At 42.6% G+C, this 13,304-nt stretch overlaps 1 protein-coding gene across 1 annotated transcript in view; it reads left to right on the top strand.

Annotated features, from left to right (window-relative positions):
- The window catches only part of LOC145394012 (glucose dehydrogenase [FAD, quinone]-like), a 42,139-nt gene that overhangs the window by 12,417 nt on the left and 16,418 nt on the right, over positions 1 to 13,304 (top strand). Inside the window, exons 9-11 of the mRNA XM_080267982.1 lie at positions 9,899 to 10,056; positions 11,183 to 11,360; positions 12,719 to 12,944. Coding sequence (XP_080124108.1) covers positions 9,899 to 10,056; positions 11,183 to 11,360; positions 12,719 to 12,944 — 562 coding nt within the window. The remainder of the gene's footprint in view (positions 1 to 9,898; positions 10,057 to 11,182; positions 11,361 to 12,718; positions 12,945 to 13,304) is intronic.

The raw sequence follows: 13,304 nt of genomic DNA on the forward strand, positions 1-13,304 counted from the left end.
GGTAAAATTAAATCATCAGAGTGAAGGGGTTAAGAACAGTCCCTCAAGGTAAAGGCGATGAAAATAGTCGGCATTATTCTTCAGTAGGTGTCTCACCCTGAATTAAGTAAAGTCGACTGGGGACAGGTAGAATAAAAAAAAATAAAAAAAAAGGACTATGCTGAAGGAGTAAAAAAAAAAAAAAAAAAAAAACATGGGACAGTCTTCATGGCATTCCTGGACCTGAGGCTGACCACTGAAGCAAGCAAGCAAGCGCGCACGCACGCACGCACGCACGCACACACACACACACACACACACACACACACACACACACACACACACACACACACACACACACACACACACACACACACACACACACACACACACACACACACACACACACAGAAAGAGAGAGAGGGAGGCTGTAGAAATATAAAAAAAAACACAGTTGCTTTTATGCGTCTGTCACGACACAGTCATTGTTGGTTTGTTGCGTGTGACGTGGTGGGGCGTAGGGAGGTGGGGGTGGGAGGTGGAGGGGGGAGAATTCAAGCAGAAAGTGATCGGAGGAGTGCTGTGAAAACGAAAGCAAAATACTTCCACCCACACATAAGCCGTCTCGTGCCCTCCACACTACAGAAGGGTGGGGATAGTTCTTGATGGCTGGGGCTCTCCTTTACTGTAATCTGTTCTCTTTACTTCCTGCCACATAACTTCCTTTAACAGTCGCTTCCGATTGGCTGAGGTAGTTTTTTTTCTAATGATAAAATGATGGTCTTTATCGCACATTATGTTCATGTTTATTCGTAAATTTCACACTGAATTTCCGTGAGTCTTGGATGATGGTTAAGAGGGAGCGGCTTTGCGAACAAGTTGGTTGGTGCTGAGTTTAGCGAGATTAGGGAGCATCCTATTTAAGTCCGAAGTTGGGTTTGCATAATAATCTTCAGCTTGAGAGACTGACTAGAAGAGTGTATGTGAGTGAGGTGGAGAGGGGGAGGAGGAGAGGGAGGACAACGATGAGATGGAGGGATGGAGTGGAGAGATATATGAAATAGAAGAGTGTGAGTTGGAAGGATGGCAACCAAATGGCAGAGGACAGGGCGACCTGGAGGCGATTTGTCTGTTGCCACCCCTTACGGGATTAAGGCTTCAGGCATTAGATAGATAGAAATTTATCATGATGACACTGACATTAAAAACCACGACCATTGACCTCAAAAGTACGAGAACGAGAATTTTGTCTTGGTTTCTTGCTAGATAAATGTAATATCTCTAGGAAGCAGATCTCGTTCTCAAGGAAGTTAGGTAATTTCAGCAGTCCATGGTCACTGATGATACCTGTTCCCAATATACTTTCTCTTATTATGATTGAAAATTCTGTAGAGATTGCCCATTTTGGTGTCTTGGCGGTCATCTCCTTTGCCTGATTTTCTGTTTATTTTAAAACAGTACTTCCTGCTGCATCACCCGCAGTGTATAAAGTAACACAAGTTATCACATTAATTAGCACACACACGAGTATACACGCACGCACACACAAGCAACGCACGCATGCACACACATATACTCACACGAGGAGGCAGGACCACACACACACACACACACACACACACACACACACACACACACACACACACACACACACATCACCGTGTTGACAGGTTCCTTGATAACACCTGACCTCTCACCTTAGGTAAATCTCTCTCTCTCTCTCTCTCTCTCTCTCTCTCTCTCTCGAATACTCAGCCACCAATTATCCCACTCGCTCCACTTCACGTACTCTCGCCTTTCTTCGTTTCACTTTTCCTTTTTTCACGTCTCAGCTTTCTCTTTCATCGTTTCTTTTCGCATTCCTTTTCTGATTCTTCCCTTGTGCCGTCTCTCCTTCCCTTCTTTCTTCCTCTTTCTCTTCCTTTTTCCGAATTTTCTTTTTTTTTTAGATATATCTCCCAAACTTTCCGATTCCCATTATTTTGCACATTTCTTCCTTTCCTTTTAATTCTCTCGTCCATCTCATTTTTTTTTTTCTTCTCACTGACTTGCTCCTTTCCGTTTCCTTTCTTCTGTACTGTTCTTTTGATATTTTTTCCGTTTTTGTTTTGCATGGCTGTCTTTCCTGTTTCTTGTCACTACTTTCATCTCACCCTTTTATCACTTCTCATTTTCTCTCCATCTCTTAGTTCATTTTATAGTACCTCCTGTCGCTGCTTTCTCCTACCATCCTTTCTCTTTTCCTTTCACCCCTTTCTTTCATCCTACTTGCTTTTGGCCTTCCTTATCTTTTATTCTCTTTTTCTCTCTCCAACATCGTACATGGCTTTCCTCTATCATTTACAGTCCACTTCCACCATTTTCTCCCCCCTGTCTCGTTCCCTCTCACTTCCTCAGCCATCTCTTCCTTATATGCCAGTTTCTTTCCTCCCTCTTTTGCCTTTTATTTTATTTCCACCTCTTTAGTCCTCGTTTTTTCTTTTGCACTCTTTTATCTCTGTCTTTACTCCTGTTCTTTCTTTCTTTTTTGTACTTTCCCTCCTCTTTTGCTTTTCTCTTTCATTGTTTTAATTGTCCTACCGTCCTTTATATCCTCGTTTCTCACTTTTGTTCCATTTCATTCGCTCGTTTACGCTTGGTCATGTCTTCGTTTCCTTTCTTACTTTTCAGAACCTCTTCCATCACTTCCTCTCTCTCTCTCTCTCTCTACTTTTCTTTCTCCACCCTCCTTCACCATGCTTTCTCCTCTCCCTCCTTCTTTCCCTCTTTCCTCTTTTTCCTACTCCTTTTCCCCCCATCCCTCCTCTTCTTCCATATCCTCCTCTCCATCCACCATACCCTCCTCCATCTTGCCTCTCCTCCCTCTCTAGGTGTGACGGCGGCCATTACCCACACAGTACCATAGCCAATGACCCTCCTCCATCCTCTTCACGCCCATTACTCCCCAATTTAGTATGCAGCACCGATCGTTTGGCTGACCCACCGTGTGTAATGAGGCCCTAAAGTACGGTAGTTAAGCTTGTTGTTGCTATGGATGGGCTTAGATATTCAATTCGGACTTATTCCCTTCGATTTGCTTCTGGTGAGAAAAAAATCCTGGCAAGAAAGGATTGGATATGATGTCACTTAACGGTTTTGTTGATAAGGGCACGCTTTAGCTTTTTATTCAGGGCACCACTACACGATGTTACTTAACTAGGAAAAATCCAAACTGCCAAGGCCTAAAGTCTTTCGGTGGTTAAGAGAGGCACAGGTGATTTATTCTATTAAACTGCGAAAGGAAAGTAAGGGCCTCATTTTCTTAGGATAAATTTTGAAACGTGACGCAAATAAGAACAAGGCTGACTATAATATTGCTGATTGCAATCTGCATAATGGTGTACAGGCGTATCATATCTAATATCATGTAATAAGCGTTCCATAATTTTTCTTAAAGGTGTACCTTCTCCTTCGCGATTTATGTTTTAACCACATCAATCAGGTGACATTTTTTAAGTCTTGCTATCTCGAGGCGATTTTATTCAGCTGAGGAGTGACGTTTCGTAAAGGAGGGCCATATACAGCCTTCATATAGCCCAGTCACAACTAGGTGGCTCTCCTAAGTTGAATAAAATCGCTTGAATGTAGCAAGAATAAAATCATGCGTCGTCGGACTGCTGAGGTTAAGCATAGGCCATACAGGGTATTCGACTTTATCTCCCTTAAGACGACGCGAACACAGCCACCATGTCAGCCTTCCGCCCCTTCACGTCGCTGAGAGAGAGGGGTTGGTTAGTGAAATGAGGAGGGGGGGGGCGCGGTCTGGTGGGCTTAGGAGTCCCTCTAGCACTCCTTTCTCGGCGATTTATTTTGTATACCACACAGTAATACTGTATTCTGTTTGGTGTCTGTTGCCTAAAGGTACTGCACCTAAATCTTCCATACCACACCTGAATCATTTGTATGGTGTCTGTAACCTAAACACACTACAACCTAATATTCTGTATGGTGTCTGCTTCTTGTTAACACGGACGCAGTCTCACAAATAACACATAAAGAGAATTGCTATTAACTTGACGTTTACGGAAGTGTGTTTGCAACGAAGTGCAAGACAGCCTCCTTTAACAGACAGAAACACGTGCCAGGGTGAGTTAGTGAAGGTGAGCGCAGCCATGTGTGTGATCGCAAAGACGGATTCTGCACTATATCATACTTTCTCATTTGTGCCAATTAGTCAGAAGTAGATGCACTCCTGGGTGTGGTCGAATGAAGTTGAGTATTTGAGTGAGTGTGTAAGTGTGAGATATAGTTTGTGTTGTCGTATGGACGCATTCTGCATTATAACTTACTTTCTAATCTGTGCTAATTGTTCACCAGTAGGTAGGCTCCTGTGTGGGAGTGGTCGGTCGAGTGTGAAGGTGAGTGAGAGTGTTAGACAGAGTGAGGTAGTGTGAGTGAGGTACGAGTTGAGATTAATTATTTCTTTACTGTCTTGAATCTGCTTTAGAACCTGGCGGAATCCAAAATAAATAATCATTATTTAGGCGGACTTGAAGCGTCGGTATTTCGCTCCATCGGTTCAGATCCCTAGTCAAGTAAAAGTATAATTGACCAGAAGTGTACAGTGTATTAAGCATGATTTCTGTGGTCTTAAACTCTTTGACAGTTAGGATTATCTCTCGTTTGTTTAATAACAATGTGTGAACGTAAGTTTAAATTAATGTGTGTGTCTGTGTCTGTGTCTGTGTCTGTGTCTGTGTGTGTGAATATTAGAGACGAGTAAACATGAGTGTGAGTAGATGAAGATGAGTGTGTGTCTGAGTGGATATGAGTGAGGAGTGTACATGAGTGTGAATTAAGAAAGAATATTAATGAGACAGAGTGAATATGAGTGAGAATGAGTGTGGGACGTGAGTGGAAACCCTTTATCAGGTAGACAGGAGTGGTAAGTGAGTGGGTAGGTAGGCAGACAGGTAGGATGAGTAGATACATGGGTAGATGGATAGATAGGTGAAGTAGAGGTATGTTGAATAGACTGAGGATGGGTTGGATTACAGTAAGTAGTTAGGTAGGTGTATGTGAATAGATGAAAAAAAGTAGATACAGTACGTAGTTAGGTGGACAGAAGGCTTTGTAAAGAGGCTGTGTCAACAGGTGGAAGACATAAGCACGTGGGTTGGTGGACATATATGCAGGTGCACGTGGAGAGAGAGTAGATAAGTGACTAAGTGGACAGGTAGGTAGACGGGTAGATAAACAAGTAGGCAGGTAGGTAAGTGGTTAAGTGGGTGGAATGGGCGGCAGGTAGGTGGTTAAGCGGGTGGAATGGGTGGCAGGTAGGTGGTTAAGCGGGTGGAATGAGTGGCAGGTGTGGAATGTGGAGAGGTGTCTGGGTGGATAGACGGATGATCAGGTGTGTTTAGGGGGGTTAGCGGCCTAGTGGATGGATGGATAAGTAAGAGGTATGACGGCGTGCAAATAGAATAACAGATTGACTGGGTAAGTGGGTGGATAGACAGATGGATGGATAAATGGTTGGATGGATGAATGGGTGGATGGATGGACGGATAGACAAATGGATGAATGGATGAATATATGGATGAATAGATGGATTGATAAAAGTATGGATGGATGGTATTGTGGTTGGATTGACGGATGGACAAATGGATGAATTGATAGATGGTTCAGTGGATGCATGGTTGAATGATGAATAATTGGACAGATGAATGAGTGAATGAATGAATGGATACTTGGCTGGCTGGATTGATGGATAGATGAATGGAAGAAAGAAAGGAGGAGTGACAGATGACTGACTAGAGGATGACGAACTGGTTGGCTGAGCTGCTGGAAGAGAGAGAGAGAGAGAGAGAGAGAGAGAGGCTGTGTGATTGGCTGGCTGAGTAGCTGAGTGGCTGGATAATTAAGTAGGTAGATGGCTCAGTGGATGGATGTTTGAGTGTTTGGCTGGCTGGCTGAGTGGCTAGATGGCTGTTTGGCTGGGTGTCTGAGTGGTTAGAAGGTTGCTTGGCTGTATGGACGGAGCAAGATGTCTGAGTGGCTGGATGGCTGGGTGGCTGGATGGCTTCTCAACGACCACTAAGCTTTCACTCTCCTCAGTGTGTAAGGGAGAGAGAGAGAGAGAGAGAGAGAGAGAGAGAGAGAGCACGATTGGTTATTTGATCGACAACTTTATCTTCGTGTGTGTGTGTGTGGGGGGGTTAATGAGAGGCACTAAATCTTACTGGGTTTCATTTGCAATTACAGTATAACTGAAAGTAGCTAAGTCCCTGTGTGTGTGTTCTGGTAGTGGTGGTAAGTACTTTATCCTGGTTTTGATTTAGGCATTTCAAGAAGGTTCTGCGTATGTCTCGGTCTGTTTATTTTATCATTCATTTGCCTCTGAATTTTTCATCATTCTGTCGCCTCTACTCACTTACACCGCCGGTTTGTCTATCTCATTTTATTAGTATTTGGAATTCCTCTAGATAACTGGTTCATTCCTATCCATTTCTTGAAATCCTTTGTATAATGATCTCTGAGGAATTCTAATGTTCGACTGACACACCATATATCCAGCTATTCAATCAAACAGCATCTCAGCCAAGCAGCAAACAGGAAGCAAACACATAAACAATAGACTCCAACATAGCAGGGTAAACACAGCAAAATCCAGAATGAACATGGTCTTGTAAGCAACATTCTGATGTATAAAACGGTGAAACGTGAAAGTAAATGAAGTAAAACAACCGACAAAACAAAGCACAAGGATTATACTGGTGATAAAGACAATAAAAAATTAATAATCACAGCAAAATCCAGAATGAACATGATCTTAAAACAACATTCGGCACTAAACGAGGAAGTGAAACAAACGGTAGCATCGGAAAACCAACGAGAAACTAATCGGCACATAGCTCAGCGGGGCGTGTAGCAGTGACGTCACAACGCCTTGACCAATGACGTCACACTCCCCTTGACCAATGAGAAGGTGAGAGGGCGTATTAGAGTGACCTGACCAGACTTTCTAACAATCTTCCTTAATCACTTCAGTTCGATGTGGTATTTTAATCCTGATACTTCCAGACGATTTTATTCATCTTAGGAAAAGCATCTGGCAGTGAAGGGGTTAATGAAGGCCATACCTATCCTCTCTAATTCGAAAAATCTATCCAAACTTACATAAAATCGTCTGATGGTAGTAGTATATAAATATTCGAAAAATAATATGCAACATAATAATAGCAACTCAAGTCCAGAAATAAACTGACGAGGAGGATGTGTTTGGGGGCTCCTTAGGTTGCGTTCTAAGTGACATAGGAGACCGTATCACCTTTTTTTAAGCGATTCATTTTGCTCATTACACATTAGACTCTTGTATGTTATTTATGGACTTGTAATATAGACTTATGCTTCAGTAACATACAAGGGGCTACTGAGTTGTTATGTAGAGAATAAATCGGTAAGGCAAATGTGTTACGAAATCTCCAAAACTAGTTATAATATGACCCCTTCGGCGAAAAGAATATAGACCAACGATGATGCAACGATGACAACACGCTGTCTGAACCAATAAGAGCGCGATTCAAAGTGACGCCATGCCCCAGCACCAATAGGAGGGAAGGATATCAGTGACGTCACCCTCTCTTGACCATTGGGCGGCCGTGTGAATCGTGGGTGTACAGAAGGTGGTCAGACTGGAGAAAACTCACATTCTTGTCATATCAGCTGCTTTCGCTATAGCTTTTCCTGTAATAAAAAATAATAGGTGCAGTAAAATAAACACATAAACCTTAAAATGTACTTAAATTTCGCGAAATTAGAGCTAAACAAAATTAACCACAGCACGAAAAGAAACTGGAGAACACATTTGAGTTTGAAAAGTAATTAACATATCGATGCATTTTAATCACACAACTAATAAACACAAACAAAAAGAAGTGTAAGAAATGAACCTCCAGATTAAGAGTCACGAGAAACTGAAATCCGCGAAGTGATTTGGTCATGCACGGGGAGAATTTGACATGAATGACAGATAAATCAATGTTATTTTCTCGTTAATCACTTACGTTCTCTGATTATCGTTCATTGGCAGTGGGAACTGTGAAGAAAGGGAGGGAATTAGCGAAAGGTCGGGTGAAAAATAAAACAGTCGGGAAGCAAGAGAAAAGCTGAGTGAAAGGGCGAGATTGGGAAACGTTATCTAATCCATTAAGATGAATTAAATCGTCTGGTTGAAGCGAAATGGAAAAAATAAAAGATGTCATGTTTAAGACTTAATGGACGTAATTTCAAACGCTTTCAGTACGGTGACTTTTTCTTTAATTCCTGCTGCCTCCAGACGATTTTACTCCAGAGAGGTTAACGAAGGCTGTAATTAACCCCTCAATTTCGCAATCATCCTTACCTTGAAACCGTCTAATTTAGGAAGAATGAAGTATAGAAGACGTTATCGTAGTGAAACAATCGAAAAGGAATTAAAAAAAAAAAATGTATGCGAATTGGAGAGCCTGTGGGGAAGGGAAATGAAGTTTTAAATGAAGGTAAGAAATATACAAAACTTAAGGTAAGGAAGAAAATACTGAATAATGGGCATGGGGCATAAATAAAAAGTGAAAGACGGAAGGAATTATATGCTTATTGAAGAAGACAACGACTACGACGAGGACGGTGAAGGAGGAGGAATGTGAAGAATTAGAAAAATTAAAGTAGAATGATTGACTGCAAGCGGAAATGAAAGTATGGATAATGTAAGGTTGGAAAATGAAGAAAGGAAGAATGAAATGAAAGGCTGAAGAAATGCAAGGATAAAAAAAAAAGGAAGGATGCTATGAAATGTGCACTGTGAGAACGCGATGTAAGCAAGAAGAAAGAAGAACAAAGACGGAGAGAAGAATATAAGAAGAATAGAAAGGGAAAAAATTATAATAATGAGAGGAAGGAAGGAGAGAGGGAAAAGAGAAAGGGAAAGATATGATCAGAAGAAGAAGAGGAAGAGAAAGTGAAAGAATAAAAGACGAAAATAGAAAAGAGGAAGAGAGAAACCAAAAAGTGACAACACGCCACTCTTAATTTGATGTGCAAAACACATGAACGAATCTAAATCACGAGTGAAAATAGATAATTGAATGTATGAATGAATGAATGAATAAATGAACGAATGAATGAATGAATGAGAGTATGAATGAATGAACCCATAAATAAATAAATGAAGTTAGCAAGCAGAGAAAGGAAAACCGCTTAAACAGTGAATAGAAAATGAAATACACAGTGAGTTATTATTAAGGAAATGGTATCAGAATTACGTGACGAAGGAAATTAGAAAATAACTGAATAAAAAATAATGACAACGAAAAATTAGTATAGAAATGAACGACAAAATAAACGTACAGAAATTAGTCAAAGCAATGATTATAGCTTGACATACAATTTTTCTTTTAGTGTTTGGCACTCAGATCACGAATTGCATAATTATTGTAACACATTTCATCATCATAATCATCATCATCAATTTCCGTACTTTGGAGACTTTCCGGTGGCGAGGGGAAAAAAAAATTCCAACCATGAGTGTCAGTGGTACCATTTTTGTAACTTTCATGTTCGTATGAATCACCCAGCTGAATGATTGTCTAGCGTTAACAAGAATAGACTACTATAATCTTTTTACTTTAACTTGGTCTGAAGATTAACACTACAATAAGTTGACAGTCGCCGAGAAATGCTATGGAAATGATATAGAGCTTTAGTTTGATCTGTTTTGCCACTGAGATAAATATGTTAAATAAACCGCAAAAAGGATGAAAATCTGGGCCAGGTTACGGTGAAACAACAACAGAGTTGTCCCGACCATCGCAGAGTTCATTCCAGCATGTCTGTCGTTGTTCCCCTCCCCATCTTCAGTTTCCCCTCCTTGTTCTTAATTTCCCCCCTTCTCTTCTCCCAGGTCGTCTGACAGGAACCATCTCCATCGAGGGGTACGCGTGGCCCCTATCCGGTGAAGGCGACCCCTATTGGCCAGAGGTGCAGATTGGGTTCACTCCCTTCACTATAGGCAACGACTTTGGTCTCATCACCTCACATGTACTGGGCATCGATAACCAGGTATGCGAGAGGATGGGATGTTATTTCGGTTGCTTTCTTTATGTATGTACAGTATATCTGTCTGCCTGTTGATTTACCCATCTATTGTTCTCCTGTCTCTCACACACTTCGCCATACACAATGATTATCGTTTCATCACCTCACTTGTACTGGGCACCGATAACCAGGCACGGTGTGAGCAGTCCAAAAAGTTGCTGAAGGTTCTTCCAGGGACGTAAGATAGTAAGTATCCTAAGTTTAAATGATCTAGACTGCGGTAGCCTAGCCTCAGGTCCTCCTAGCTCCGGGCCTTCCTGCTCCTACAAGGATTGGTAATGTATTGGATGCTGTAAGTTTTTCTTTTCCTTTCCTTTTTTGTTTAAATCCATTTCACCATTATTTCTTCGTCACCGATATTTCAGTTTTCCCTTTTTTTTTTTTTCACAAACAGTTCCCGTTCACTTATGAGCTTTTTATTTTTTAATCCTTTTTTTTTTCCCCTTTTTCACTTTGTTTTTTCTTCATGATTTTGCTATGTGCTTCAGCTTGCAAGAACCAGTTCAGACTCCTGTTTTTCAAACCTCTTTGGTTATTTTTCTGGCTCCATCATTATCTTTACATTCATGTTTTTTTCGGTTTATTGTTTTTTCATTCAGGTTTGCTTGTGTTCTAGCTAACAAGAACCAGTTCAGGATCCTTGTTTTTCACTCACTGATCTACTTACCGTTTGTTTCATCATTACGTTTACATTCTCCTTTTTTCGGCTTCTTGTTTTTTATTGAAAATGGCTGACATTAGCGAGGCTCGGGTTACGACAGCCCTTCTGCCCTCTCTGTATTTATTGAGCGCTTATTTAAATTTGCTTTTTATCTTTCACTTTCTTCATAGTCCTTTCTCCTTTCCTCACCTACCAAATTATTCCCTTCCTTCCGTTCTTGGTACACTAATCAGTAGGATACTTTAATATCTTAACACATTTCTTCTTCTCCCCCCCCCCTCTCTCTCTCTCTCTGTCAGCTGTTCTCTCGCCAAACTCCTCTGGCAATCGTACACTCTCTTCTTTCACCACCTCCTTCCCTTCCTCCTCCCTCCCTCCCCACGGTTTTCCTCCTCGTCCAATCCCTCACCACCTTCCTTCCTCCCTCAGCTGTACCAAGAATACTTCCGTCAGCTGGGTGGCATTGAGGGGTTCTCCATGGGCCCCTTCCTCTGCCGACCCAAGAGCAGGGGCACCATCTCCCTTAGGTCAGCCAACCCCTTCGATGCGCCAAAGATTCACGTAAACTTCTTCGACCACCCCGACGATATAAAGGCGTTTGTTAGAGGTGAGTGGGAATGTAGGTCGGCGTGGATGTGGTTCAGGTGGGTGTAAGAATGGGTGTGGTTCAGGTGGGTGTAAGAATGGGTTTGGTTCAGGTGGGTGTAAGTGGGTGTGGGTGAACGTAGGAGCATAGGTAAAGTATAGATGGGTGTGGGTAAAGTCAGTATTCCTGTATTACAACACGAAACACACCAACTTTTTCGATCACCCCGACTATATGAAGACGCTTTTCTGAGGTGAGTGGGTGGGTGGAGGGTTTAGAAGGCTGAGGGCTGTAGGAGAGGGTGTAGATGGGTTTGGGTTTGGGTGTAGATGGATTTGGCAGAGGGTGTAGATAGGTGTGGGTGTAGATGGGTATGGTAACTTCCTCTGGGTGTAAATGGATGAAGATGGACGTGAATGAAATTTGTGTGGGTGTGGGATGATGGGGATAGGAATAATGGCACCAGCTCCCTTCCCATTAAACAGTCCCAGGTTACCAATACGTTTGATCACCTGGGTGGCGTAAAGACATTAATAGAAGGTGAATTAGTGGGTGGAGGTGTAGGTGGGTTTAGATGCGTGCAGATGAGTGTGGATGAGTATGGGTGGATGGTTCATTCCGATGATATTCAAATATACACAGACACACAAACATACGATAATCATTGCATCAGTTCGACTTTCACTTAACTGTCCTTAGTGGAGAAGTCCGATGCTAACCCCCCAAAAAAAGTGTGTGTGTGAAGCAGCAAATGAATGAGAGCCATTAGAAACTGAGCTGCAGATAACAAACCTCGTGCCAGCCACACCGTCCTTTAGGCAACGCGGAGGCCATCGATAAGGGCAAGTGAGAAAAGGCTACACTGATCCCTATTTAGATAATGGAGATCAGTGTGTGTGGGTGGCGGGGTGATGGTGGTGGTGGTTTTGTGTGTGTGTGTGTGTGTGTGTGTGTGTGTGTGTGTGTGTGTCAGAGTGGTGGAATAATGTGGTGTGGACTAGTAGAGGGATGATATATAACGTGGGACCAGTTGAGCCTGAAGTGGACCGAGAGTGAGTAATGTGGTGGATGCGTTGATAAGCGTAGAAAGGAAAGCTGTGTGAGGATTTTTTGAAGGTATATTATTGGTGATTTAGTGGTCAGAACGTCCCAGTTGGAGAGACGACCTCGCACAGGTTAGGTCCCTAGAGGTGGCTGGAGGTTTCTCGATCATGCAGTGGCCTCAAGGGAAGTAGGCTAGTCATCTACTCGTAAGTGAATTGAACTACGCTAGTCTAGCATCGGAACCCTGCACCTCGAAGTGGGTAGTATGGGATTAGCTGTCACAGATTTATTTATTTATTTACTTATTTATTTGTTTATTTATCCCACTTCGGTAGGCATGAAGTTCGCCCTTCAGGTGGGGTCGATGCCTGCGCTTCGAGACGACTTCGGTGCCCGATTCTACGACAAGCCGCTGCCTGGCTGTGAGCACTACCCCACCATGAGCGACGCCTACCTGGAATGTTACGCCAGATCACTTACCGGCACCACCTACCACCCGTCAGGCACTTGCAAGATGGGGCCTGCATCCGATCCTTATAGTGTAGTGGATCATACCTTGAAGTGAGTTGGGGGAAGAAGGGGGAGATTGGTTGATATATATACTGTATATATAAATATAAATATGAATATATATATATATATATATATATATATATATCCAGATGCCTTAATCCCGTACGGGGTGGCCACAAACAAATCGCCTCCACGTCACCCTGTCTCCCGTCATTTCACTGCCCTGTTCCCAACTCACCCCCCTCTCTCATATACCTCTCCATTCCATCCCTCCATCTCATCCTTGGCCTCCCCCTCCCTCTCCCCCCCTCCACCTCATTCACATACGCTCTCCTCGTCAGTCTCTGACCCTCCATCCTCTCCACATGGCCAAACCACCTCAGTGTGTTCCACCTAACGCTTCCTATC

The sequence above is a fragment of the Coenobita brevimanus genome, chromosome 26 (assembly GCF_032717465.1).
Source record: "Coenobita brevimanus isolate Jiangsu-jjx chromosome 26, ASM3271746v2, whole genome shotgun sequence".
Taxonomy (NCBI): Eukaryota; Metazoa; Arthropoda; class Malacostraca; order Decapoda; family Coenobitidae; genus Coenobita; species Coenobita brevimanus.